This window comes from Anoplolepis gracilipes, chromosome 14 (assembly GCF_047496725.1).
Source record: "Anoplolepis gracilipes chromosome 14, ASM4749672v1, whole genome shotgun sequence".
Taxonomy (NCBI): domain Eukaryota; kingdom Metazoa; phylum Arthropoda; class Insecta; order Hymenoptera; family Formicidae; genus Anoplolepis; species Anoplolepis gracilipes.
The window spans coordinates 5,766,334-5,792,967 of NC_132983.1; the positions used below are offsets into that span (position 1 = coordinate 5,766,334).

Genomic DNA, 26,634 nt, shown 5'->3' on the forward strand with positions numbered 1-26,634 from the left:
ATGATAAACATTTTTATGATACGAGGTTGAAAGTACCATTAATATTTTTTCCTATATTTTTTTCTTAGAGCAATTGCAGTCATGCACACTTGCAATCTCTCTCTCTCTCTCTCTCTCTCTCTCTCTCTCTCTCTCTTTATTTTCCTTTTCCTTTCTCTCTCGCTTAGCTGAAATAAAGCGAAAGAAGCGGACGAAGGAACGGATGGCGTTCAAGAACCGGTACACGTGAAAAGAAGGAGGGAGACCACTTTCATGACCAGCGAGTTGTGGCTGCTATTTCATTTTAGTACGGACAGTAACAGGAATCGAATAACAGTTAGTACAGCACATGTACGTTTAATCTGTGGACTGCACTTATGTTCCTTTGCATAATTTCCTCCTTTTACTCGTCGAATTAAGAAGGACGGAGAGTGTAAAATTAGTGTTTTCTGCAAATCATCTGGTGTGTATGATGGCGAGGATGAATTCTGCGCGATTACTATAGTTACTTAAATAATTAATTAAATTTAAAAAGTTCAATAAAAATAAGAATCAAATTTGTCGTATTGATCGTCAAATTGATCGAAAGAATATATATATATATATATATATATATATATTATCCACTGTTTCGCGCGTGCAACCGAGTTTAAATTTATTGAAATATTTCTTTGCAAAAAATATAGGTACTTTTTTATCAAATGTGTGCAGTTTTCTAACGAATTAAAATGGCAGATACTATAACAAGCATGTCAATTAACAACAATAATGCAATGAACGTCACACAAATGGTCGAAAAAGATTGTGTAAGTATCTTCATAGTATTTACTTATCTTTGAATGTATTTTTGTTAAACTTGATTAATTTTGTGCACAAAAGTAAAATACTATTTTTATAAACGAGCGTGAAAGATGATAAGACAGTTTAAGTAATTAAGATTGCCTAGTAAATTTTTTTCAATACAAATATCTACAAATTTAAATGGATATACAAATTTTTTTTTCTATTTAAAAGTTTATTTTAATATTTATTAAAATAACATTTATCAAAATATGATTGATTTATCATTTGTTTCTGATGTGCGAGTATGTGTATGTATGTATATATAAATATGTAAAACTTTACTAATAGATAAAATATATAAGTATAATCACAAGATTAATTTAATTATAATATGTTTATTTTCGAAAATTATGTAGAAAAATAATTTTGGATGCTAGATGTCACATTAATTAAATTTATTATTGTAAAAATTATCATCTATTCTTTCTGCTTTTTTATATGCGTAGGTGTTTTAGCAAAGAGATTTCAGAAATGAGTCTTTGTAGAAAGCGGCGCTGTTTGATTGACAATTTAACGTTCAATTTAAACTTTCGTTTCTAATTTAGCTGAAGTAATAACTTAAATGTCCTAAATATTTTAGCAATTTATTTCCGTTTGTGAAAATATATCCTATTTTTGCGCTTATTTTGTATGTTAAATATTGCTTGTATGCTAAATAAAATCTTATCTGCTGAGATTGACGTACTCACTCGCATAAGATTAATAATAAAATTCAGATTCTTAATGAATAAATTTGTCATTACATATTTATTAAATTAAACAGATAAACAAACATTCTTTTATTTAAATTCAAGAATCTCATATTTCTTACGTAATTAATTAGCCTTAATATGCTCTGAAAATTTTAATATTAATAATCATCTTAGATATTAACAGATTAATATGTTTTGTTCCTTAAATCTGCAAAAAATTAGCGCAAACTAATATTATACATTATGTGAATGTAGCATCATCATTACTAGATGTAGAAATTAAATAAGGCTTGTTGCAAAACAAATAAACATAAAAACTAAAGAAGATTGTTAATTTTTGCATTATATAACGTAATTATCTTCATCTTTATATTTTTAAAAACAATTTTTATTTCACGTTGAATCACGTTTGAAATCGAACGTACATACGATCGAAGGAAGTTTATATAATCAGGGATCGTGACCTAGCATAATTAAATGTTGCTCGAACAATTCAGTTAAAAAATGTGTGTATTTAATTCTACAATAATATTTTAATACTTTACTATTCATGAGATATTCCGTTAAATCAATAAAATGATTGAATGATTGAGATAAAATTGAGACGAAGAAAAATTGAGATAAAATAGTTATCATAAAAAAAAAAAAAAAAATGTATGAAAGAAAGCTAATTTGAATTGCAAAACTATGATTCGTTAATTAAGTAATACAGTATTCTCTTCCATTTAAACTACTTTAATATTCTTGACTTGAAATAAAAATGACAAAACAATTTAAATGCTCGATGCTAGTTTTTTACAGCAAAAATGTTGAAATAATTGACATCCTATATATTAAGTGCAATTAAGAAATAAAATTTGCATGTGCATAGGAAAACGGGTTAGTGATCCGACATTATCACGATTATTATCACGTCATGATTGTTATCACCTTTAATACCACCTTCTACCGCGGGGTAGCGACATCGTCGTGTTATTGATTACAGTGGAGAGATTGGGGGTTGAATCAGTCGGGGTGAAATTCGTCGTAAATTGACAAACGCGAATTATATAAATCAATCTGGTTCGCTACCCCGATTAAAAATCACATATATATATATATATATATCCATCTGTGCGGATAAGAAAATATTAATCGTTAAATGACACAAAGCGTGTTGTGACAGAAGGGTGGCATCCCTGGAAGACGGTGGCAATTCGAACGTATTTTACGCGCGATATTAAACACGCGGTTCAAAAGGATTTTGCAGAAATGTGTGTTGGCGCCATTTAAAGCACATGTTGCTTGCAGACGCGCTCCTGCCCTCATAGTAAGTATATAACACACACGTGGCGCACGTGTGTGTCAGCGGGCCTAGATATGATGCGTTCAACCCGGAAATGCATAAAGCGGAAGTGGTAGAAAGCATTAATGACGCCTAGTACAATCTTGCGAGCGAGCAAGAAACGTGCGCGGCCAAACGTAACTTACAGGCACGCGATATAGTTGGTACTTGTAATGTGTAACGACAGACGGTACGTCAGATGCAGTCGGCTACTCTAACATCGGATGGCTAAAACGTTGGCCTCGTTTATTAATATCAAATGCAATTCAAAAATATAACAGATAATATCGGAACATGTAATTTTTTTTGTTGTAACTGTGTAATAATTTAGAATTTTAATTTGCGACGCAAAATACTCCACAGACGTTCAATATTATGTAACGAGAAAAAAATATTTGCTCAAACTTTATCTTTTCATGCGCAGATATCTTACGTCAATCTTGTTAAATATTTGCATAATAATTTTTAAAAAGCAAATTAACAGTAACTTTTAATAGTAAGTTTTTTTTTTATATTAGACTATTAATTAAAATTCTGCAAAAGGCAGAGAAAGCAGTTCTGTAACATACATACCTAACACACATAATGGTGTTTTATATGCAATAATTTAATGTACTTGATGTTTTGCAAGATAAGACCTAGCAAATAAGCATATTTTATATTATTAGCAACGTGTAGAGTTGGATTATATTTTACTTCAACTAGGTCGTACAAGCAGAAATATGCTTGATAGGAGAAACTAAATTACACTAGAAAGTAGTCGACTAAACTAGAAACCTTGCAGTACTTTGTACTAGTCAATCAGTGACTGGAAAATATCTTGAATGCTCTATACGCACACGCATATATGTGTGTGAATGGTAAACTGGAAGTTAAAAATATTCAATTAACGATAAAAAAAAGATTTTCTTTTATTTTTTAAATGTTCGCACGTTTTGCAATAATTGAAACCTTGAAAGGTGCGAAAAATACATATCTCACCAAAATAACACTATACTAAAGTATAAAAAAAAAAATATTTGTATCAATCTCTAATATATACACTTATGCAAATAAATATTTATATAAAATATTAATATTAAAATTAATATTTTCTCAGTAATTTTTTGTATTTATTAATATTTTCATATTTGAATATTTAATAACAACCTGCGACTCGCTTATATTAGCTTCTTATGTGAGCATCAATCTTATTACAAGCCTTTATCGGGTCACCCGGATAACCCGAAGAATCGATGAATTATGACAAACCGGACAGAAATTTGTAAACGATCCGGATTGCCGATTTCTTCCATTGTTTAAAGGGATACCGAAGTACCGACCGAGTTTTAACCTAACAACAAAACAATATATTTACTTAATATAAAAGTTGCAATTTATATACATAAAATAAAATAGGTTTTCCCCTCTCAGAATTGCATGAAAGAATATTTGTAAACTTTTAGAAATGAGCTTAGAAGCCTGGAAAAGAAGTATTCCTTCAAAAACAAATGTTCTGCCGCACAACATTTATTTTCAAAGAAATATTTTTTTCTAGGCTTCTAAGCTCATTTCTAAAAGTTCACAAATATTCTTTCATGCAATTCTGAGAGGGGAGAACCTATTTTATTTTATGTAGATAAATTGCAGCTTTTATATTAAGTAAATATATTGTTTTGTTAGCTTAGAACTCGGTCGGTACTTCGGTGTTCCCTTAATACAATCTCCAAAGATTTTCCGCGCATTTTATAGGACATCGAGCGTGGTGAGGGCCGTTTCGGAGTAGGAGTATCGCCGTCGGCGGGCCATCCGCGGCCAGCGTCGGCGTCGACATCGGTGCCGAGTTCGGCGCCGACATCGGCGCCGCGCGAATCGTCTAACGCCAGATGTGACGCGAGGGCAACGGCCGTAGGAGTGGGGCGCGATGTAAACGTCGGTACGCGTCAGGGCCAGGACGCCGAGCAGAGGAGCGCACGTGCTGGCGTAGATGCCGGACCAATGGATCGGAGATCGGAGGGAGACTCGGCGAGCGGCAGCCGCTGGAAGGCAGTCGGCCGTTTTCTAAGACGCTTCACTCTCATCATGCTTTTGTTGGCGATTGTGGCTGGCACCTTGGCTCTAGTGACAATCTACATGGGTCCCATCTACCTCGTGCAGTTACTCCTAGTGGTTTCCGTTGCCTATTTCGTCGCTGGTGGCCGTTTAAGATGGATTTACGTCGCCCTGAGGACGTTGCCACGTGATAGCAAGTGAGTCCAGACCCTCTTTTCCTTCATTTTCATTCGAGTATAGTTTAATTAAAAGATCGTACTTTAGTGATCGACCTTTGATCGTTAAATGGTGAATTAGGGTCTACCTGGTATTTTTTTTCTTCTTTCTTTTTATTTTCGTTGAGCGAAGGATTGAGTGGAATTTAGATGAATTGACCCATAACATTTGGGAAAAATAAAGTTTGTGAATGTCCATGAATCACAGTGATTGCATTAATAGTGACGTACATTTTTTTAATATATATAACTGCGTAATATACGATTAGATCATGGATACGATCGGGGACTACGTCAATAGACACAAGGAAAGTATAAGACTGAAGAAAAAACAGAAAACTACTTGTGAGAAATTTCCTCTCGTCTACGACTTTTTTACGTCGCTTTAGCAATACTTTTAAACAGAACATTGGTGAATTTTCAATCTCTCAATTATTCAGACTCAGTTTATCAGAAAAATGCAGAATATTTATGCAATGGCTAATTTATTTATCACGTTGCATGTTTGTCAATTTTACGATTTTGTATATTTCTATAGCAAACTGTTTATACGTAAAGTGTACCATGACTTTAACTTCAGCGATAAATTCTCTATTTATGTAGATCAGATTTAACAATGATATTACAACATGTATAACCGGTTTATAGATTGCAAAAAAATACCTGTCAGTGATCATTTTCTTCTTTCTTCCTCTTGATGTTTAATAACGCTCTTATACATTTTTTGCAAGATTAAAAGATTATGAAATAAAAACATCGTTGAAGATATGCTAATAACAAAGCTCTTGTATCTGCGATTTATTGAAAGAAATAATCAGTAAAAATCTAACACGCTTTTAAAGTGTGCTGTTTCGATCGACTCCTCTCAATTTTTATCAATAATAAACTCAAAGTGCTTACTCGGGAATTTATGCTCTAGATAATTAGTGTAAAATAGTTGAAATAATTCTCAGACATCAATTTAAAATAAGAAATGTCTAAAAACTATTTTGTTTATTTTTTTTTTATATTCTTATATTTAAATTCTTATCTTTCTTTATATCTATTATGAGATTAGACCTTACTATCCATTCTTATTTTGTACATGAAGTGTACACATTCATTCCACACATATATAAATATATTGCCAGCATGAATTGTGGTAATGGATTAGCTATACAGGGTGTCCCATTTTAATTCCTCCAGTGAAATATCTCGAAAAATATGGAAAATTCGAAAAAATGTTTCAGACAAAAGTTGTATGGTTTCTAGGGGACATAAGATGGTGCCATTAGTTTGATCTTAAAGAGTCACATAATGGTCACGTAAAGGTCATTTTGAATTTCTTAAATGGAACACCCTATATATTTTTGCATATATTCTTGTAGCTTATCTTGAGAGCTTTCCAAAACACTAAGCCAATTGATTCGTCTGATTATTCTGTGCATAAAAATATTAGGATAAGATAATCGAGAAATGAATATTTTACAAGATATCTTGTATTTTATGTCCAAATATTGCAACTTTGAATCCTTATAACTCGAAAAGTGTTTAATGAAAAAACATTTTATCATAGTGTTTTGGAAAGCTCTCCAAGTCAGCTACAAGAATATGTAACAAAAAATAGGGAGTGCCGTTTAAAAAAATTGAGGTGACCTTCAAATGACTCTTCAAGGTCAGACCAATGGTACCATCTTATGGCCCCCTCGAAACCATACAACTTTTGCCTGAAACATTTTTCTCTTCCAGGCTTAGTTTTCGACATATTCGACTGGAGGAATTAAAATGGGACACCCTGTATACACTAAAATACAAACCAAAGTCTAGTGTGCCCACCTTGTCGTGCGTCGAGTCCCCCTACTTCTCACAATGATTGTTAGAAAATTATTAAACATGTAATATATTATAATGATAAATGAACTTAACTCTTCAGAATTTGGGTCGATTAATAATACGTGTCATCCTAGGTAGAAAATGAAACTCATAATGATATCATTATGACGTCATCATGATTTTATTTATCACTTAAAAGTTACTTAAACAAAATGATTAAAAAATGAGTTAAAAATGACAAAAAGAATCATAAATTTTTAAGTTCAATAATCGCACATATAATTTTAAAAAGATTATGTTGGTTAAATATAATTAAAATATACCTGAATAATTAAATAAACAAGTAATTGCGTAATATATATAAAAAATGATATTATAATATGAAAAATAAGTCACCAAAACATTGGCAAAAGTATATCAAATGAGATTATTATGATTTTTCTAAAATGACTTTTGGGTGACGTCATAATGAGTTTTATGTTCTAGCTGGGATTCTATTGTTTCCTTTTTATAAAAAAAAAGATAAAAAAAGCTAATTTCTCGAGTGAAATATATTTTTAAATCTTGTCTAGAAATAAAATAAGAAATATTACTACCAATAGCTGATATTCAATTTATATAATCGGACCGAATAAAAGTACAATCGTTTCATTTTTACGATCTTACTCGATATAAATGCTATATTTATATGAAAACACGTACATATAAAGAATTTAAATAATTTCTTTCGTTTCATTTTTAATATATCTTCAATTAATTATTCTGTATATAATTATCTCTGTATCAAAAATAGAATAATGATGTGTTTTTTTTTTTCTTTTATATTGTAGACTGTCTCGTAGAGGCGCAGTAAATAACTTTATTGAATTGCGTGTATCGTTTAATAGAAACTTGAAACTTTCTCTGCAATAACAAAGAATAAAACGTTCTAGTTTACGTAGATTTTAACGAGTGGATCAGAAAGGTTCAGACTATAATATTTTATCGCAAAAAATACAAAGCTTAAATTAAAAATAATTTTATATTTTAGAGTAGATTTCTGCCCAAATGTCAACAATCGATATTATACAGAGATAAGAGACGTGCGCGAAGAAAGATGAAGCAACTTTCACCGGAAGCTGATGTTGCTTTCTTGGACTAAAAAAATCTAAGTGAGATTTACTGTTACTGTGATTCATTATCTCGCTTTCGAATTTTATTCAACGAGATGCAATATATTTTTCTGTCTCAATTTGAGGTTGCGTGAAAAGAATAAATAATTAAAAGAACGTATGTACAATCCAGAACAAAAAGGAACATCTAATTATGTAATTATAATAACGCACACATAATTTTCAATATGACGTAAAATCTGTTTACATGCAAATTAGCTTTAAAAACTATTTATATGGTATAATTTAACTGCTAAGCCTTGAGACTGATGTAAAGCTAATGTGAACAACGTGCAATCATACAAAATTCTCCATGCGTGCGTATGCAAATATATATCCAATCTTGAGTAATTATGAACACATATAATGTTCTCTTAGAAATACAACATTTTATGTACATTGAAACGTTAAAAGAAAACCCTTTCATAGCGGCCTTCGCTAATATTCTCCGCTTTTGTGAGCAACACGTTTTTTATTCTGCAATTTTTTCATCAGCTAAAGCAAGATTTTTACATAAAAATATTGAAAGATATTTATTTACTCAGAAAGAAAAAAACCACAACAGTTGCTATAAAATAATTTTTTTCACAGGGATTGTAACGTGGATCAGAAAGGTTCAGACTACATAATATTTTATCGGAAAAATACAAAGCTTAAATTAAAAATAATTTTATACAACAAAAATTCTGCAAGTCTGAAAATCAATTAAGCGTCGATCGCGCGACGCGATCTAAAAAAAAGATCATATATCACATCCATAATATTATATAAAAATCATGATTCTTATGTCGTTCCGCTGATATCGATAAAACGTGCGTTTCTGATCATTTAATTATTCTAAGACGAGGTAATTTTTCATCGTGGTCATATTTGTAATATCATGACCGTGACTATGGACATCATCATGATCATGATTGTGACCGTGATTGAGATGGTCTAGGCGACCATCAAAGTCACGATCATGGACACTGCTACATTTTATAATTCATGAGAGATCGAAGAATGATTAGGCGGATTGATCGCCTCGCATACTTTTCAGGAATCAATATTATTGGAACGTTTCAAAAGAGAGTCTAGACGCGTGGCGAGGAGGAAAAATTAAGTAAAAATAAAAAAAAAAAAAGAAAAAGAGACAGACGCAAAGACTTCAAAAGTATAATATATGTTAAAGAAAAAAAAAATCTTTTCTTCTTCTTCCACGGCGCGCAAACTTTTGATCGCTTCTGTATTATATGTCCTTGTCTTCCCCCACCTTATTTTATAACTTGCTAGCTAAATGTCCTTCCTACACTGCCGCTGAAGGAATGTAACATCCTCTTTTCTTGACCTCAACAAGATATAACGGAATTTCTTGGCCACTCGACTTGGTTACCTAGCTATTACCGAATAACTGACTGCACTGACTGTATTTTAAGAATTTTATCTCGTTGTATTTTTCCAAATTACAGAATGTGTGTAAAAACAATTAATTTTCATATAAAAAAATTTGGAAATGAAGCAATATATGCATCTTTTTTTATATTAATCTTTTCTTGCACAAGTTGTTATAAAAATCGGCTTCTCTAACTTTTGCAACTTTTATTTTTTTCAGAGGACTTCTAGCTTACATTTTAATGCTGTGGTCAATACGCGGTCATGAGAAAAAGGATAGAAGCGTCGCAGACATATTTAGACAATTGGTCAATCGTCATCCTAACAAAATTTGCTTTATATTCGAAGATCAGGAATGGTCTTTTCAACAGGTAAAATCTATGCTTTTTTTTTTTTTTCTTTTTTTTTTTTACACAAGAAGCATTTAGTACATATGTTTTAAATTTCAAAGGTATTTTATGTTGGAAATTTAAAATATATTTTATACAGACTTAAATATATGTAAATAATAAATTGAAATCGAGACGCTTTATATTCGGAAATTTGCAAGCTTAATAGTACAAATTAATTCCTTACTTACTCCGAATTCTATCAGGAAAAATTTCTATCAAGCATTTCTTGCGTAATTAATAATTAATAATTCTAATTAATGATTTACCTTCAACCAAACTTGCCGATCGTTCTAATTACTTATATATGGGGAAAAATTTACGATTTTAAGAACAAAATACATGTAACTTGCTTCGAATTATTTCTAATCATTATTATATAGTGCGTTACAACTATAGTAATCTATATTTTAATAAAACCGGCTTCTCTAATTGATTTGAAAAAAATTCGAGAAATCCTTTTTCTTTTAGATAGATTTATTATATTTAGAAATATATATCGTAATGTGTGATTTCTTAATCTCTCTTTCTTTCTGATAGATGGAGGATTTTAGTAACAAAATCGCGACAATATTCAAAACGCATGGTTACAAGAAAGGAGATGCAGTTGCTTTATTTTTAGAAAATCGGCCAGAATTTGTTGGGATTTGGTTAGGTTTAAGCAAGCTTGGCATTATAACGTCTCTGATTAACACCAATCTCCGTAAGAGTAGCCTATTGCACAGTCTCAACATTGCAAAATGTCAGGCGCTTATATACGGCGCAGAATTCTTTAACGGTAAGAGAATAATTAATCAATACAATTATTACTTTTTGCGTTAAAATCGAGGTAACACAAATTTAATATTTACATATAAAATCGATTTTTATTTTTAGCTTTATCGTTAGTAGTTTGATTAACGTCATTTTTTTCTTCATAATTTTTAATCTTAAATATCTAAATATCTAAATGTCAATTCCAGCTGTGACAGATATCGCTTCGTCTTTAGACGCTAAATTGGCATTATACAGATTCGGGAATTATCCGAATGCAATGTCGATCGGATTAAAAGAGAAAGATCTGAATGCCATTCTGATGGATACGTCTGTAACACCACCGGTGGTGCAAGAGAAAGGCGGTCATAACGACAGGCTGTTATATATATATACTAGTGGTACTACAGGTCTTCCAAAAGCAGCAATTATTACCAGCTCAAGGTGAATATATGTACTATACATTATACGCTTTACTTCTTTTCACCAAAAAGATTTAAAGTTTTTACAAATTTTTGGCTCAAACTTTATCAAAATTATAAAAATTGTTAATTTTATATATATTTTTTTCTTTCTCTCTCTCTCTCTCTCTATCTATCTATTTATCTATCTCTCAATTATTAGAATAGAAATATACAAATATACGGGGTGTCCCATTTTAATTCCTCCAGTGAAATAATATCTCGAAAAATATGGAAAATTCGAAAAAATGTTTCAGACAAAAGCTGTATGGTTTCTAGAGGGACATAAGATGGTGCCATTAGTTTGATCTTGAAGAGTCATATGATGGTCACGTGAAGGTCATTTTGAATTTCTTAAATGGAACACCCTATATATTTTTGCATATTCTTGTAGCTTATCTCGAGAGCTTTCCAAAACACTATGATGAAATGTTTTTTCATTAAACACTTTTCGAGTTATAAGGCTTCAAAGTTGCAATATTTTGACATAAAATACAAGATATCTCGTAAAATATTCATTTTTCGATTATCTTGCTCTAATACTTTTATGCAGGAGAATAACGAGACAAATCAATTGGCGTAATTAAAACACATAATTATGTTAAAGTAAAAATGTGTAAATGCTAGTTGCAAATTCAGATTTTTTCTTAAAGATAACTATGTGTTTTCTTTACACAAATTGATTTGTCTCATTATTCTGTGCATAAAACTATTAGGGTAAGATAATCGAGAAATGAATATTTTACGAGATATCTTGTATTTTATGTCAAAATATTGCAACTTTGAATCCTTATAACTCGAAAAGTGTTTAATGAAAAAACATTTTATCATAGTGTTTTGGAAAGCTCTCCAAGTCAGCTACAAGAATATGTAACAAAAAATAGGGGGTGCCGTTTAAAAAAATTGAGGTAACTTTTACGTGACCTTCAAATAACTCTTCAAGGTTAGATCAATGGTACCATCTTATGGCCCCTTCGAAACCATACAACTTTTGCCTGAAACGTTTTTCTCTCCCAGGCTTGGTTTTCGAGATATTCGACTGGAGGAATTAAAATGGAACACTCTGTACATATATATATATATATATATATATAATATTATTTTGCAAAAAATAATAAATATCAAGATTGAAACAAATTATATTACATTGTATTTTTTTCTAGATTTATTTTTATAGCAGCTGCTGTACAATATGTGGGTTTTTTACGTAAATCTGATAGACTATACACACCTCTACCATTGTATCATACTGCTGGCGGAGTTATGGCTGCAGGGCAAGCTTTGTTATATGGACATACAACAGTAATTAGAAAGAAATTTTCAGCAAGCGCGTATTTTAATGATTGTCTTAAATACAAGTGTACGGTGAGTAATTTTTAATTTGTCAAATATTGATTAGATAGCTGTAAACGTTTAATAATAATTTAATTTATGCTCATGCTAGTTTCATTTTTATCCGCGTATGTATATATATATATGTGCATGTGTGAGAGTTATATCGTTTCTTAATAGTATATACGGAATATATAATTAATATTTGCCATATATTGTTCTATTTAGACTCACAAGCCATTAATGAAATATTTTAATTAATATTGAATATAAGCATTATAATTTAAATATTTGAAAAAATTTTGGAAAATATCAGGTTGCTCAATACATAGGCGAAATGTGTCGGTATATCTTGGCAATATCACCCAAGAAGGAAGATCAGGAGCATAACGTTAGAATGATTTTTGGAAATGGGCTAAGGCCGCAGATATGGGAAGAATTTGTAAAACGATTCAATATTCCCAAAGTGCTTGAATTTTATGGCGCCACTGAAGGCAATAGTAATATTAGTAAGTATAAATATTTAGATCCATTATATATACACTAATAAAATGTACATAATATGAAATAGATATAAAATATCGATTTTCAAAGTATCTCTCTCAAAGTATCACCTAATACTTGAAGAACGCTATAAAAAGCATATTATTTTCAGTGAACGTTGATAATAAAACGGGAGCAGTAGGTTTTATTTCAAGAATCATTCCTTCGGTGTATCCTATTTCCATCATCAAAGTAGATGAAGAGGGCGAGCCTATACGCAATTCTAAAGGGTTGTGTCAAGTTTGTGAACCACGTAAGTGTTGCGTCGATAAACGTAATTAATGATAATTAATATATTCAGATTTAACGAACTAAAAATAAAAAATATTCAATTTGGCATTCATTTAGGATCTAAAATTACATTATTATAATATATATATATATATATATATATATATATATATATATATATATTATAATAATATAATTTTAGATCCTAAATGAATGCCAAATTAAATCTGAATATATTAATTATCATTTTAAAATATCAAAATCGGTTTAGCCTAATACTAATAAAAATTGTATTAGGCTAAACCGATTTTCCTATCACTCAAGCAAGAGATATTTTAATCGATATTGTCAAGCATTATATTTTATATAAATTATGACAATTTTTTATTTATATAATAGATGAACCTGGTGTATTTATTGGAAAGATTTTACCAAACAACCCGACCAGGGCATTTTTAGGATACGTGGATGAAAAAGCATCTGAGAAAAAAGTGGTCCGCGATATTTTCACAAAAGGAGATTCTGCCTTCTTATCAGGTGCAATATTTCATTTAATATCCGTTACGATCTCAACGACTTTTAAACTACATAAGTTTCTAGCATAATTTGCGTTCAATTGTGAAATAATTAAGAATATTTGATAATTTGTAAATTCAAAAATAATCTTTCTAATATGTGTAAACATATAATAATTCAAATTATTTAAATTTACGGGCTGTTGAATAAACATTTACATATAAAAATATTGATAATAAGATATAGTAAAATAAAAGAAAAAAAAAATATATATATATATAACAATACTATTGTCAATATTAAAATGGATAATTTTATAAATTTAATTATTTAGGGGATATCCTTGTGACTGACGAATTAGGATATTTGTATTTCAAGGACAGAACAGGTGATACATTTAGATGGAAGGGAGAAAACGTCTCCACTTCCGAAGTAGAAGGAATAATCAGTAATCTTATCAACTATCGAGATTGCATAATATACGGCGTTGAGGTAATAATATTAATATTATTGTTTCCCAAATAATTTTTTATAATATCGATATGCTAATGCAATTATTATATCAATAAAATGTCTTAATACAAAAATTGCAATTTTTCGAAAGAACGTAAAGGAGAGAGCTCTATAGCAACATAATAAGATATCATTATATCGATATTAGGTTCGAGGCGTTGAAGGTAGAGCAGGAATGGCTGCAATTTATGATGAAAACGGAACATTGGATGTAAATAAACTAAGTGTTGACATTAAGGAACAATTACCCACCTACGCTAGACCACAATTTGTCAGAATTCTGACGCAAATTGATCTCACAGGTACGCGCGCGTTTATGTATAAATTTCATATTATTGTTTCAGAAAAATAAGTGTTGTTCAATAGAGAGCTGTATATATGCTCCAACTGATAAGATTATTGTATATCGCACTGAAAAATGTAGAGAAGTTGAATTAAGAAATTAAATCACGAGACGCGATGATTTTTGTTTCAGAATATTATAATATAAAATATGCGAAGAAGATATGTATTGTAAATTACATGTACAGTACCGGCCAAAAATATATCACCTTTAGGATTTTTGAGCATAAATTTAATTTAATTTACTTACTTATAAAATTAATTTTTTATATTATTAAAATTAAGTTTTTATATTACTTTATGAAAAATATTTTATTCGGTAAGTTGTATTTACTATTAAAACATATATTATGATATATATTATAAATATTCATGCACTTTGAATAAAATTATACTCAAAAATGCTAAAGGTGATATATATTTGGCCGGTACTGTATAAAATAAACGCTAAATATTTATATTCATGATTTATAGGAACATTTAAGTTGAAGAAGAAAGATCTCCAAGAAGAAGCGTACAACGTAGAAAAAATACAAGACAAACTATATTATTTAGACACGCAGCTTGGTTATCAGCTATTAACACGAGAGATTTATGATCAAATTCAACAAGGCAAAATCAAATTCTAAGCGTGTTAACAGGAAGAATACAAACTATGGCAATAATTAGTATTTTAGAATATTTTACTGTCATACACAAAATTATTATTACACGAATTTCAGAAAATCCTAATTTTATTTAAACAATAAATTAATTGCGGTATTTCAACCATATATTAAGCAGAGTATATTTATATTTATCGACATATTGATAGCTGTTATTATTGAATTAGGTTTTGTATATAGAGTATGCAAATATATATAGAGTATGGGTATTAATGGGAATTTCAACAAATGCATATGAAACGAATAATTCAATCTCGATGCAACACTAAATAGTTATCCAGTTATGCAATTAGAGCTTTTATAAAAATGTGATATGTATATGTAATATATGGTTTTTTAAATCAACATTTTAACAACAAAATATTTTTAATGTTAAAATATTCTTTATACTTGCATTATGTATGGTAATTTTAATCAAACTTTAATATACTTTATATGTCTTTATATAAATATTTCTATTATATTTATAAATTATGATAGTCTTTTCTTACAACGCACAGCCTTGATATTTTTCAATTATTTAATTATTGAATTACATCAGATTGTAATATTGTTGTGTTTTACATTAATATTTGTATTGTTTCATAAAAAAATATTTAGAAATGTGTATAATAAATACTTATTATACAAACGATTGTTTATCTATTATATTTCTTAAATATCCATTATTTGCACACTGTTTAAAATATTAAAGTATAATAAAAAAAAAAACCAGCTAATTACAAAAGTTTTACAAAAAATAATTTATAAATCTTCCAAGTTTCGATTTTTTTTATTAGATTATGTAATATTTTATTAGATGTCTTAGACAGCATTTTAATATTCACTATCAGTACAAAATCTATAGTGTACGTGTCGTAAACTATAGATTTTTGGTTCTGACAGTGAATCGTTACACAGTCTTAGATACTTGCATTGTCAAAATCAATTTATTTGAGAAAAGTAAAAAAAAAAAAAGCATAGAAGCAAAAAGTATTTCGAAAATTTGAAAATCTTCAAAATAATAATAAATGTTTTCTAGTACGACGCACACTATACAGACAATTTTCTCATAATCTTTGAATTATCATGTGATTGAACATATGTACATATGTACTATTATTTAATATTAATTAAGCAATTAATGATTGTCTAAATTAAGATTTTCTAAATAAAATTCCAGTTATTGATTCTAATGAGTAATTAGGAAATTATAGTCGATAATACATATATATGTTTGCAAAGACGCTGCAATGTAAATTACTTAATCAATGTGTGACGATCAGAAAATATTTACAATTGATTGAAGAATGTAATAAAGCTGTTGACTATCGTTAAATTCCAGGCAACAAGCGAGCACATGTAATCTCTAATTTTTTTAGTTATTAATTGCTCCGTTATCATATAATATTTAAGGCCATATAATTATTAAAGACATTACAATGTAGATAATAATAATAAGTAATATAAAATAATAATAAATGCCTCTGCGTGGAGAGATTTATTATTACGCAACATTGCTTAAATTAATGTAGAGGCAAATTATTATAATCAATATGAATGAATGGATTGCAAAAAGTTATTATTAATAAGTTATTATAAATAGAGACATTATTAAAATAAAATTATCATAATTATACAATTAGTTAAAGAATTTATAATCATATACAATTAATAAACATTAGTTTATTTTAGAGAAAATAAAATTAAGTTTAATCTACTATAAAATGTACTATAAATATTTATTTTCTTTATTAAATTAAAATTTTATTCTATCGTTTTAATCCATTCATCCATTTTAATAATAACAGAACTATCTATAATCTACAAAGCTTCAATTACTAGAAAACCATTACCTCATAATAAGATGTAGTTCAACACTCACCATGTGATGCGCAACAGCAGAGTTGATTGCATCAAAGTTAAGTTGATCTGTAACATGCAAATAGAATCCAAATTATTAATTAAAAGTGTCCAAAGTAATTAATATCTTAAAAATTATTGTTATATGTATCGAATTTTATATTCCATGTATATAGTAATAATTATAAATATAATTATATAGCTTTTTAAATTTTTAATTTAGTACAATTAACAAATTTTAATTAATAACATAACAAATAAAGAGACGTGATAATTAAAGTAATTTTTCATCTGTGGATATTTAATGTAAAACGGAGAAGACATCTAAAGTCACTGCTCCAGGATTATTTATTTTCTTTTTACTAAATTAGATTAACACGAAAACGCGATCGCGATCGCGATTACCAGATGAAGAGACGAGCGCGCTATAGCGGGCTATACGTCATCACGACGGAATGTCATGTTATTATTTTATTTATTTATTTCGGAATCATTTAGATACGTATTATCGTCGTGAGAAACATTCACGGTACGCTCGATCTCGAGGTGACCGAACGCGAACGTGAAACGTCGGCGCCGGAGTAAAAACACATCTACATTCCACGACCGCCGGAGCGGGAATGAATGGCTCACGCCTGTCACAAGCGACGTACGCCGTACGCCGTACGCGGCGCTGTCTCCCCTCTCTGACTACGTAACGCATGACGTCAAAGAAAAAGGAGAGTGTGCTCTGTCGTTCTCTTTCTCTCTCTCTCGTCGCGCAAAACTATAATAAATACTACGTGATAAAACTTCACGTATTAAAATATGTACATTAAGTAATTCTAAATAATTAAAAATTTCTCAATTAACATATTATTATTAGATATATTTAACGCGTTTTAATAAAGCATGTATATACGTATACGAAACGATTACGAAATATAATATGTGTAAAGTACTTTAATTAATAAGTAAGTAACGTACGTAAATTAATTAAATACAATAAAGTAATAAAATATCTGTTCTTTTCTCTCCCTCGTTTTTTCTCTAATAGAAAAAGAGACAAACACATGTGTAATATCGAGAAATAATTAAATAATTACGACAAGAGAGAGAATATTTATTTAATATAATATTAACAAATTTCTATAATATAGCATAGAACTAAAATCTGTAATTGTGTATGCAGTAAATTTCTATATATTTTCACTATCAATTTATATTTAGTTGACGTCTAATAAATCTTATACGTGTGTCTATAATAGTAATTGCTATTTTTCACAAATAATCGTTTATATCATTGATATAATTTTCATTACAATGTAAAGTCATTGCATAAATTTGTAAATATGAAAAAAAATTTTTAATTTGACGTATATTTATACGTCAAATGATTTTATAATTCAGTACTATATAAGTCATGAGTTTTACATATGCTAAAGCACCGCGCGGCTTACATGCAATGTATCAATATAAAAGATATAAATGTGCTAAATTAGAGGTATGTGTTTCTTTGAAAAAAATACTATTTTTTTATCATGAATGTATTTGATTGAGAAAAAGGGCGATTCTCTTTTAAAGATATTTAAAAGATATTCAAATTGAAAAAACATGTATGACAAAACAATAAAAAATTCAAAGCACTTCAAGTAGAAGTGCATGAAACGTGGAACATAAAATATTTAATTATCAATATTGAGTAAAATTTTTTATTATTTTATTAATTTTTATTTATTTCTACAAGCGAAGTTTTCGATCAATTAAACGTTAATATTTTTAAAAATTTAACTAGTCATCATTCTTTCTTTGTATTTGATTTTACACTAACATTCAAATTTAAAATTAAAAATTTGTTGAAAAATTGCACGAAACTATAAAAACAGAATAAGAGATTTGCGAAAAAATTGTTACTTTTAATCAGTTACTCATATATGAAATTAACGTTTATTTTCTTCTAACAAATTATATTTTATTAAGGAATTTTTTTATGTGTATTTCGAGAGATTATAATTATTTTTCTTAACAAAAGAAATTATTAAAATAATTTTATTAGAAAATACGTTTTTATTAAAGAAAAATAAACTATTTAATTATCTTTTAATTTGTATTTCAGTTTTCACAGAATTTTTGCAAAAATTGATTTAAAATAAATGAGAACGTGAAGAACTAAACTTATCTGCACGAGATTAAAAAAAAAAAAATACTGCATTAAATTCACGAGACATATTATGATTATAAATATCATAATTTTCTATTCTATATATCAGAACATATTTCTGTAAATACATCAACACTTATATATTTAATTTTTCGAATTCAAAATCATTTTCAAGATATTTTGCTTTATAGATCATCCCATATATGTACACGTATGCGATGTTTTCTAAAATATTACTAAACTGTAAGAAGCATAATGTAATTTGCATATCGAGACAAATTTCCTCTAAGTTTTTCTATTAAATCACAAATAGCGATGTCACAAATATCAAATTGACTCTCAAGATTTATCTATTGAACTGTCTGTCTTATAATAGATAATGATTCTTTTTATTCTGTCTATTTGTCTAGTTTTCTTTTTTGTACTCGATCGTCAGACATTTTACTAACAGTCATACTAGTTATGTAACTTGTATATGTATCTATGTGTGTGCACAAAACTTTTATATTTATATATATAAAAGTAATTATATATTTTACTTATGTATTTATTAAATTTTTATTACTTTTATTTTTAATTAATATATAATTAAAAATGACAGATTTCCTAGTCTTACAAATTTAACGTAAAAAATTTTATTGATTCTTTCATAATAAATAAACGGTGATTTTAATTGTATTTTGATTATAATTAAGCGAATATACATGTGTTTTATTGAGCTATGAATATGTTGAAATTTCCAGAAATTTTATAATAAAATACAAATGTTAAGCCAACACATAAAATAAGATAAGCTGCACGTGAAAGCAAAACTAGTAGTATTCTTAATGATTGGAACACGCAGAGTACTTCATTAAACAGCATGTAACAAATATAATAATAAAACCAGTAAAAAAATTCATCGTGTGCTCTCGGTTTATAATTAGTCGATAATTCCTTCTAACAAAAAATGGCACACAAAAAAAATTGTACAATAATCTTCTGTGCAGTTCTTCTTACATGTTAAAAGGAATCACACGTTCATGGTCGCGGTCGTAATATCATCCCGCTCTTCCGTTTTATATCATTCCGTTGTATATTTTTTTAAATAATATATATCGCAATAGTATGGCAAATTTTCGTCGCATTTTTTCCCAACTTTTTAAATTGTTCGTCGACATGAGATTGATCGCGATCATACGTCTGCTATCGTTCTGCAGTTATCTCGATAAGGCGCTAGCAGATGTAACATCCGGATCAAGCGAGCTGGAAGGAATAACGTGGCCTAATTGGGAGCAATCGAACAAGGAGAAATTTAATCTTAATGTCTTTCTCAATACTGTAAGCGTTATTCTTAATATTCTATTCATCGATGCTGGACGAGATGATTTTTATGTGCGTTACATAGATTAGCACTTAAACAGTGGTATGCACAAAATCCAGCAGAGATTTTCACTGTTATATATCTACTGATCAAAGGAGACAATTCTCTTTTGGCACGATGAGATAAGATTTAATTTTATTATTTAATTGAATTTATTCAAGAGACCATATGTCATATTTTTTTTTCTTTTAGTCGGAGATGATAAGAAGAGCGGGTTATCCTGCAGAGAGTCATGTTGTAACGACGAAGGACGGTTATCTTTTGACATTACATCGTATCCCAGGTGGCAACGGTTCTGCGCCTGTACTGTTACAGCACGGACTTTTAAGCAGCTCCGCTGATTGGCTTGTTCTTGGCAAAGGGAAAGCACTAGGTACAATTGCTTGATCAATTCCTAGGAGATGTCTCGGGACATTATTTGTTATATATATTGTCATATATTGTTGATTGTTCTTTTATTTTCTCGCGAATTTAAACAGCAAACATGTCGAAAAAACTTAATAAAGTTTTAATTGTAACTTTTAATAGGTATCTTATTTTTGAAAGAATTTTAAAATGTATGATACACACACACACACACACACACACACACACACATATATATATAAATATATAAATGCATAAATTATAGATATAAGTACTCGAATTATATATTTAAAATTGTTTATTTAACTTATCGAATAATAATGAGTACATATTATGAATTAGTTTATCGTTTTAATCTAATAAATGGTTAAAATATATTAACACGTGAAAATATATTGTGAAATTTATATTGAGAAGATACTAATTATATAATAATGGACGCAAGTTATATAATAAACTTTTTTTTTTGCATTCTAGCTTACTTATTAGCGGATCAAGGCTATGATGTTTGGTTGGGCAATTTTCGTGGTAATACCTACTCGAAAGCGCATATTTCTCTATCGTCGTTAGAATTAAGATTTTGGAATTTCAGGTAAAATACAAATTGACACTCTTGTCAAAAAGAAAAAAAGGATTTTTTTGTTAGCTTTCTGGAACTGCAGCATTTTTTAAATTTTTTTTTAATATCTCAAAATTATTAAAATTTTTACAAGAAGAATAAAAAAGCAACAACAAGTGTACAATGTTGACATAAACGGTAAAATCTTTCAAAAATAATGTAATTCCAAAAATTGTGACAAAAGAAAAAGTGCTTATTTTTTAACAACAGATATAGTAATATCCACATGTAAGGTTCTATATAATATATAAACGTATATATTAGTTACATGCATTATGTACATACATTTTATGTGTAAGTATATACAGGGTGACCCATTTTAATTCCTCTAGTCGAATATCTCGAAAACCAAGCCTGGGAGAGAAAAATGTTTCAGGCAAAAGTTGTATGGTTTCGAGGGCACCATAAAATGGTACCATTGGTCTGACCTTTGTCTGAAACATTTTTTCGAATTTTCCATATTTTTCGAAATATTTCACTGGAGGAATTAAAATGGGACACCCTGTATATATATTTTTTTCTTATATAATTTATTATTTGCGGTGACATATATATTTACTACATTTTGTTATGGTATGTCAATTGAATTTTCCATTAGCTTCAACGAAATGGGCATCTATGATTTACCCGCGATGATTACATTTATCACAAATATGAGATCACAACCACTTCACACATACATCGGTCATTCCATGGGTACAACTAGTTTTTACATAATGGCATCAGAGTGTCCGGAAATCGCACGAAGAGTGAAAATGATGATCAGCCTTGGCCCAGGAGCCTATATAAATAATATGAAAAGTCCGCTAAAATACATCTGGGGAGAGTTTGAGGTTTAATAATAATATATGTCAATATACTGTAAAAAAATAATTTATTATCGCGAAATAATTGTTTAAATTTTAAACAATCATTAAACTTTAAAACAATATTCTTTTTTCGAAACCGAAAGAAGAAATTCCTTATATATCTTTGCTTTTTCATTATAATACACAACAGTACTATTTCTTAAATATCATTTTTAAACAATAGATTTTGAATATTTCTTTTCTTCGTGAAAAAAATGAAGGAATACCAATAAGCTTTGAATTATAAGCAACTGAAAGTATAGGCAGCCAAAAAAATAATATAAAATTACATTTTTCTCCCAATTTTAAGTGGAGCTTATTTTAACAGATTTCATTGAAAAACGTTAAAAAATAATATAACTTCTATAATTCTATAAATCTTGTTTGTTTTTTTCTATAAGTATTCAATCTTCAATTATAATTTTAACGTTCCTCGATGAGTTTAAAAGATCAAAACAATTCTGAAAACTTTTTTAAATTACCCTAATTTATTAAAACATTTATTTATTTTCATTTTCAAAAATATTGAGAATATTTAAACAAGAAAAAAAATTATAATTAAAAAAATTAAATTACTTGACAATAAAATTTTTTGTTACAGACCATGCAACTTTTTTTTCGTGGCGAATTCATGCCACACAGTGATATTTGGAGATCTTTTTCGAAATACAATCAGAATCTCTTCACGCAGAAGATTTTAGTAGACATCATGTTTTTACTTGTCGGTTACGATTACGAGCAATTTGATTACGTAAGTAGTGATTTGCGATTGAAATATTGTACAATAGGGTAAATTAGGGTATGATGGCCATAGGCTGTAATTTTTTTCAATAATCGCTATAGTGCGCTTTTTTAGTCATTATCAAAGATAATCGAAATTTACAGAAGTTTATGTGCATACATTCGAAATAACGATATTGTGACTCTTATATCATATTTTTACTTTTGACTACCTGCAAAGTTTTTCATGTTTAAGATCAAAACAACTCTGAAAACTTTTTTAAATTATCCTAATTTATTAAAAAATTTATTTATTTTCACTTTCAAAAATATTGAGAATATTTAAACAAGAAAAAAATTATAATTAAAAAAATTAAATTACTTGACAATAAAATTGTGTCCACTAAAGACTGTTATAACGTCGAATAAATTACAGTTAAGCTATCGTAATCGACGTTAGACATATTTTAAAGATATGTAGATTGTTATATGACCTCTATAATTTTTATTTTCGTTTTCACTATTTTTTTATCAATATTATGGCCATTTTTTCTTTAAAAGTTGGGTAAGATGGCCAATGCTTATGTTGTACTATTTTGATACTATAAAATATATTTTTCTTTTAATTTCGATAATATTACGTAATTTAAGCTTCAGTGAAGACAATATGCCAAACATTATTAAAAAATAACAAAAATAAAAGTATGTTTTTCGCATTTTAAAGAACTATGGCCATCTTACCCGAGTTTGCCCTATCGATTGAAGCTTCTATCATTACGTTCCGTCATTTTAAGATCATACTTTAAATTGGATTTTAGATATAAGTATCCTTGTTCTCTCTATTTAAAATTAGACTCTATTGCCTGTCATCCTGAATCACGATCCAGCCGGCTCCTCGGTTAAGACGGTAACGCACTATGCTCAAGGGATCAATTCGGGCAAATTTCGCCATTATGATTATGGACAGGAGAAAAATCTGTTGATATACAACTCGTCGGAACCTCCAGACTACGATCTGACGAAAATTATGGTCCCGATCGCGTTGTACTATAGCGTTAATGACTGGATATTTGATATTAAGGTAAGTAACGAAGAAAAATGCACACAGGTTCAGATAAACTACATATATAACAGAGATTGATTTATGCTAATTATATACAGGGTGACCCATTTTAATTCCTCCAGTCGAATATCTCGAAAACCAAGCCTGGGAGAGAAAAATGTTTCAGGCAAAAGTTGTATGGTTTCGAGGGGGCCATAAGGTGGTACCATTGGTCTGACCTTGAAGAGTCGTTTGAAGGTCACCTCAATTTTTTTAAACGGCACCCCCTATTTTTTGTTACATATTCTTGTAGCTGACTTGGAGTGCTTTCCAAAACACTATGATAAAATGTTTTTTCATTAAACACTTTTCGAGTCATAAGGCTTCAAAGTTGCAATATTTGGACATAAAATACAAGATATCTCGTAAAATATTCATTTCACGATTATCTTACCCTAATACTTTTATGCACAGAATAATGAGACGAATCAATTTGTGTAAAGAAAACACATAGTTATCTTTAAGAAAAAATCTGAATTTGCAACTAGCATTTACACATTTTTACTTTAACATAATTATGTGTTTTAATTACGCCAATTGATTTGTCTCGTTATTCTCCTGCATAAAAGTATTAGAGTAAGATAATCGAAAAATGAATATTTTACGAGATATCTTGTATTTTATGTCAAAATATTGCAACTTGGAAACCTTATAACTCGAAAAGTGTTTAATGAAAAAGCATTTCATCATAGTGTTTTGGAAAGTTCTCGAGATAAGCTACAAGAATATGCAAAAATATATAGGGTGTGTCATTTAAGAAATTCAAAATGACCTTCACGTGACCATCATGTGGCTCTTCAAGGTCAAACTAGTGGCACCATCTTATGTCCCCTAGAAACCATACAACTTTTGTCTGAAACATTTTTTCGAATTTTCCATATTTTTCGAGATATTTCACTGGAGGAATTAAAATGGGACACTCTGTGTATAAGTCAAGTTTTGTGTGTAAAATCGAGAAGATAATTTAAAAGAAATCGCACGCCATAATTTACGAAAACATTTTTTCAAGGATGTACAGAGACTCTACCGCCTATTGCCTAATGTAGTGGACCAGTATGAAGTACCGTGGCCCAAGTTTAATCACGTTGATTTTATATGGGCCAAGGATGCACCCACACTTTTGTACGAGAGAATACTGAATCTTATGAAGGGGAAAAATGTAAATAATATTACATCGATTTAATGTTACATATCGACAAGTGAAATAAATGATAGATATTGCCCATTTAAATCCTTAGTAATGTTGATATTATTGATAGCACACACAGTCACAGTTATAATTCAATGAAATATAAACTTGTAAAATATTTTAGTATTATTTATGTATTAATTAATGTAAACACGAATTAGCATAATATAATACGCACGTTTTTACGCTATTTTATTCTTTTAGCGAATAATGGATTATTCTGCTTTTTTTTAAATCTTTAACAAAAAGTAAGAAAATATTTATTTACCACCTACATGAAGTACAAAATAGGAACTAAATACAATGCAATTTTTATATAAATAAAATATATCAAAATCTTCTAGAATCCATCCATAAATATAAAAAAATAGAAAGTTAAAAATAAGAGCAAAATTTTAACTCTCGAGATACTCGAAGTTTTTAAGAATACTAAAAAAGAGTCTTTTTTATGATAATTTTTTATTCTATTGCAATAGATTAAAGAACGATGACATCAATAAATTTTATATAATCTCAACAAATTCACTGAGTGAAACATGAATATTTTTCCATATAAGATATTTGAAAACTTTTCAAAATTGAAATATGAATGTATTATCGTACGCATTCCCCTTTTCATATAGATTCATAATTTCTAATTTGTGTAAAGCAAGATTTACCCCACATCATTTGGTTTTCAGTTGTGATGAGGTTTATAATTGATACACGATTCTCTCTCTACGTAAACTTGCAGTTTTTCAAACATAATGAGATCCACGCACATTTATGGAGCGACGTTTACATATAAGTAGAAAAAAAAATTCTAATATGTATAAAAAGTTAACCCATGTGTGGAATTTTGTTAATTATAAATTTTATATTTATTTCATTATAAATTTATTTAATTATAAATCTTCACATTGAAAACGACGTGGAGATCTCTGCTACCCATGAAAAATGTCAAAATCTCTTCAGCGTCAGAGAGATGTTAATGTTCCATTCATTGTCAGGACTTCGATGAATTTGTTGAAATTATGCAATATATTTATTGCATCCATCTTTTTGATTTATATTCTAGTAGGCTAAATTATTATCATAAAGAAACTTCTTTTGATAGTAATAATTTTAAAAACTTCAAGAATGTTTCTATTATTCTTAAAAAAAAAAAAAAAAAAAAAACAATTCATCTTTGACTTTATTTTTTTTTATAGTCGGAAGATAAAGCTTTTATTTTCCGACAGAAAGAGAGATAGAGGGAGAGAAAGAGAGAGACAGACAGACAGACAGAATGTAATACTAATAT

The 26,634-nt window shown here is 28.9% G+C and overlaps 2 protein-coding genes across 3 annotated transcripts; both read left to right on the forward strand.

The window, feature by feature from the left end:
• Positions 1-287: 287 nt before the first annotated feature.
• On the forward strand, positions 288-15,634 carry Fatp1 (Fatty acid transport protein 1). Of its 2 annotated transcripts, none has more exons than XM_072905593.1 (13): positions 288-442; positions 666-785; positions 4,570-5,066; positions 9,639-9,789; positions 10,348-10,585; positions 10,770-11,004; positions 12,185-12,386; positions 12,670-12,862; positions 13,009-13,149; positions 13,527-13,664; positions 13,978-14,135; positions 14,305-14,458; positions 14,973-15,634. In XM_072905593.1, exons 2-13 carry the CDS (start codon positions 708-710, stop codon positions 15,125-15,127), a joined length of 2,340 nt encoding a protein of 779 aa, XP_072761694.1. In that variant the 5' UTR covers positions 288-442; positions 666-707; the 3' UTR covers positions 15,128-15,634. The 2 variants fall into 2 exon arrangements, with proteins under 2 accessions (XP_072761694.1, XP_072761695.1); XM_072905594.1 differs by having other exon boundaries at positions 691-785.
• A 4,518-nt stretch (positions 15,635-20,152) lies between these two features.
• LOC140673412 (lipase 3-like) lies at positions 20,153-25,346 on the forward strand. The gene is made up of 7 exons (XM_072906381.1): positions 20,153-20,465; positions 20,701-20,881; positions 21,352-21,466; positions 22,092-22,326; positions 22,943-23,092; positions 23,915-24,142; positions 25,173-25,346. Exons 1-7 carry the CDS (start codon positions 20,253-20,255, stop codon positions 25,344-25,346), a joined length of 1,296 nt encoding a protein of 431 aa, XP_072762482.1. The 5' UTR covers positions 20,153-20,252.
• Positions 25,347-26,634: the final 1,288 nt, after the last annotated feature.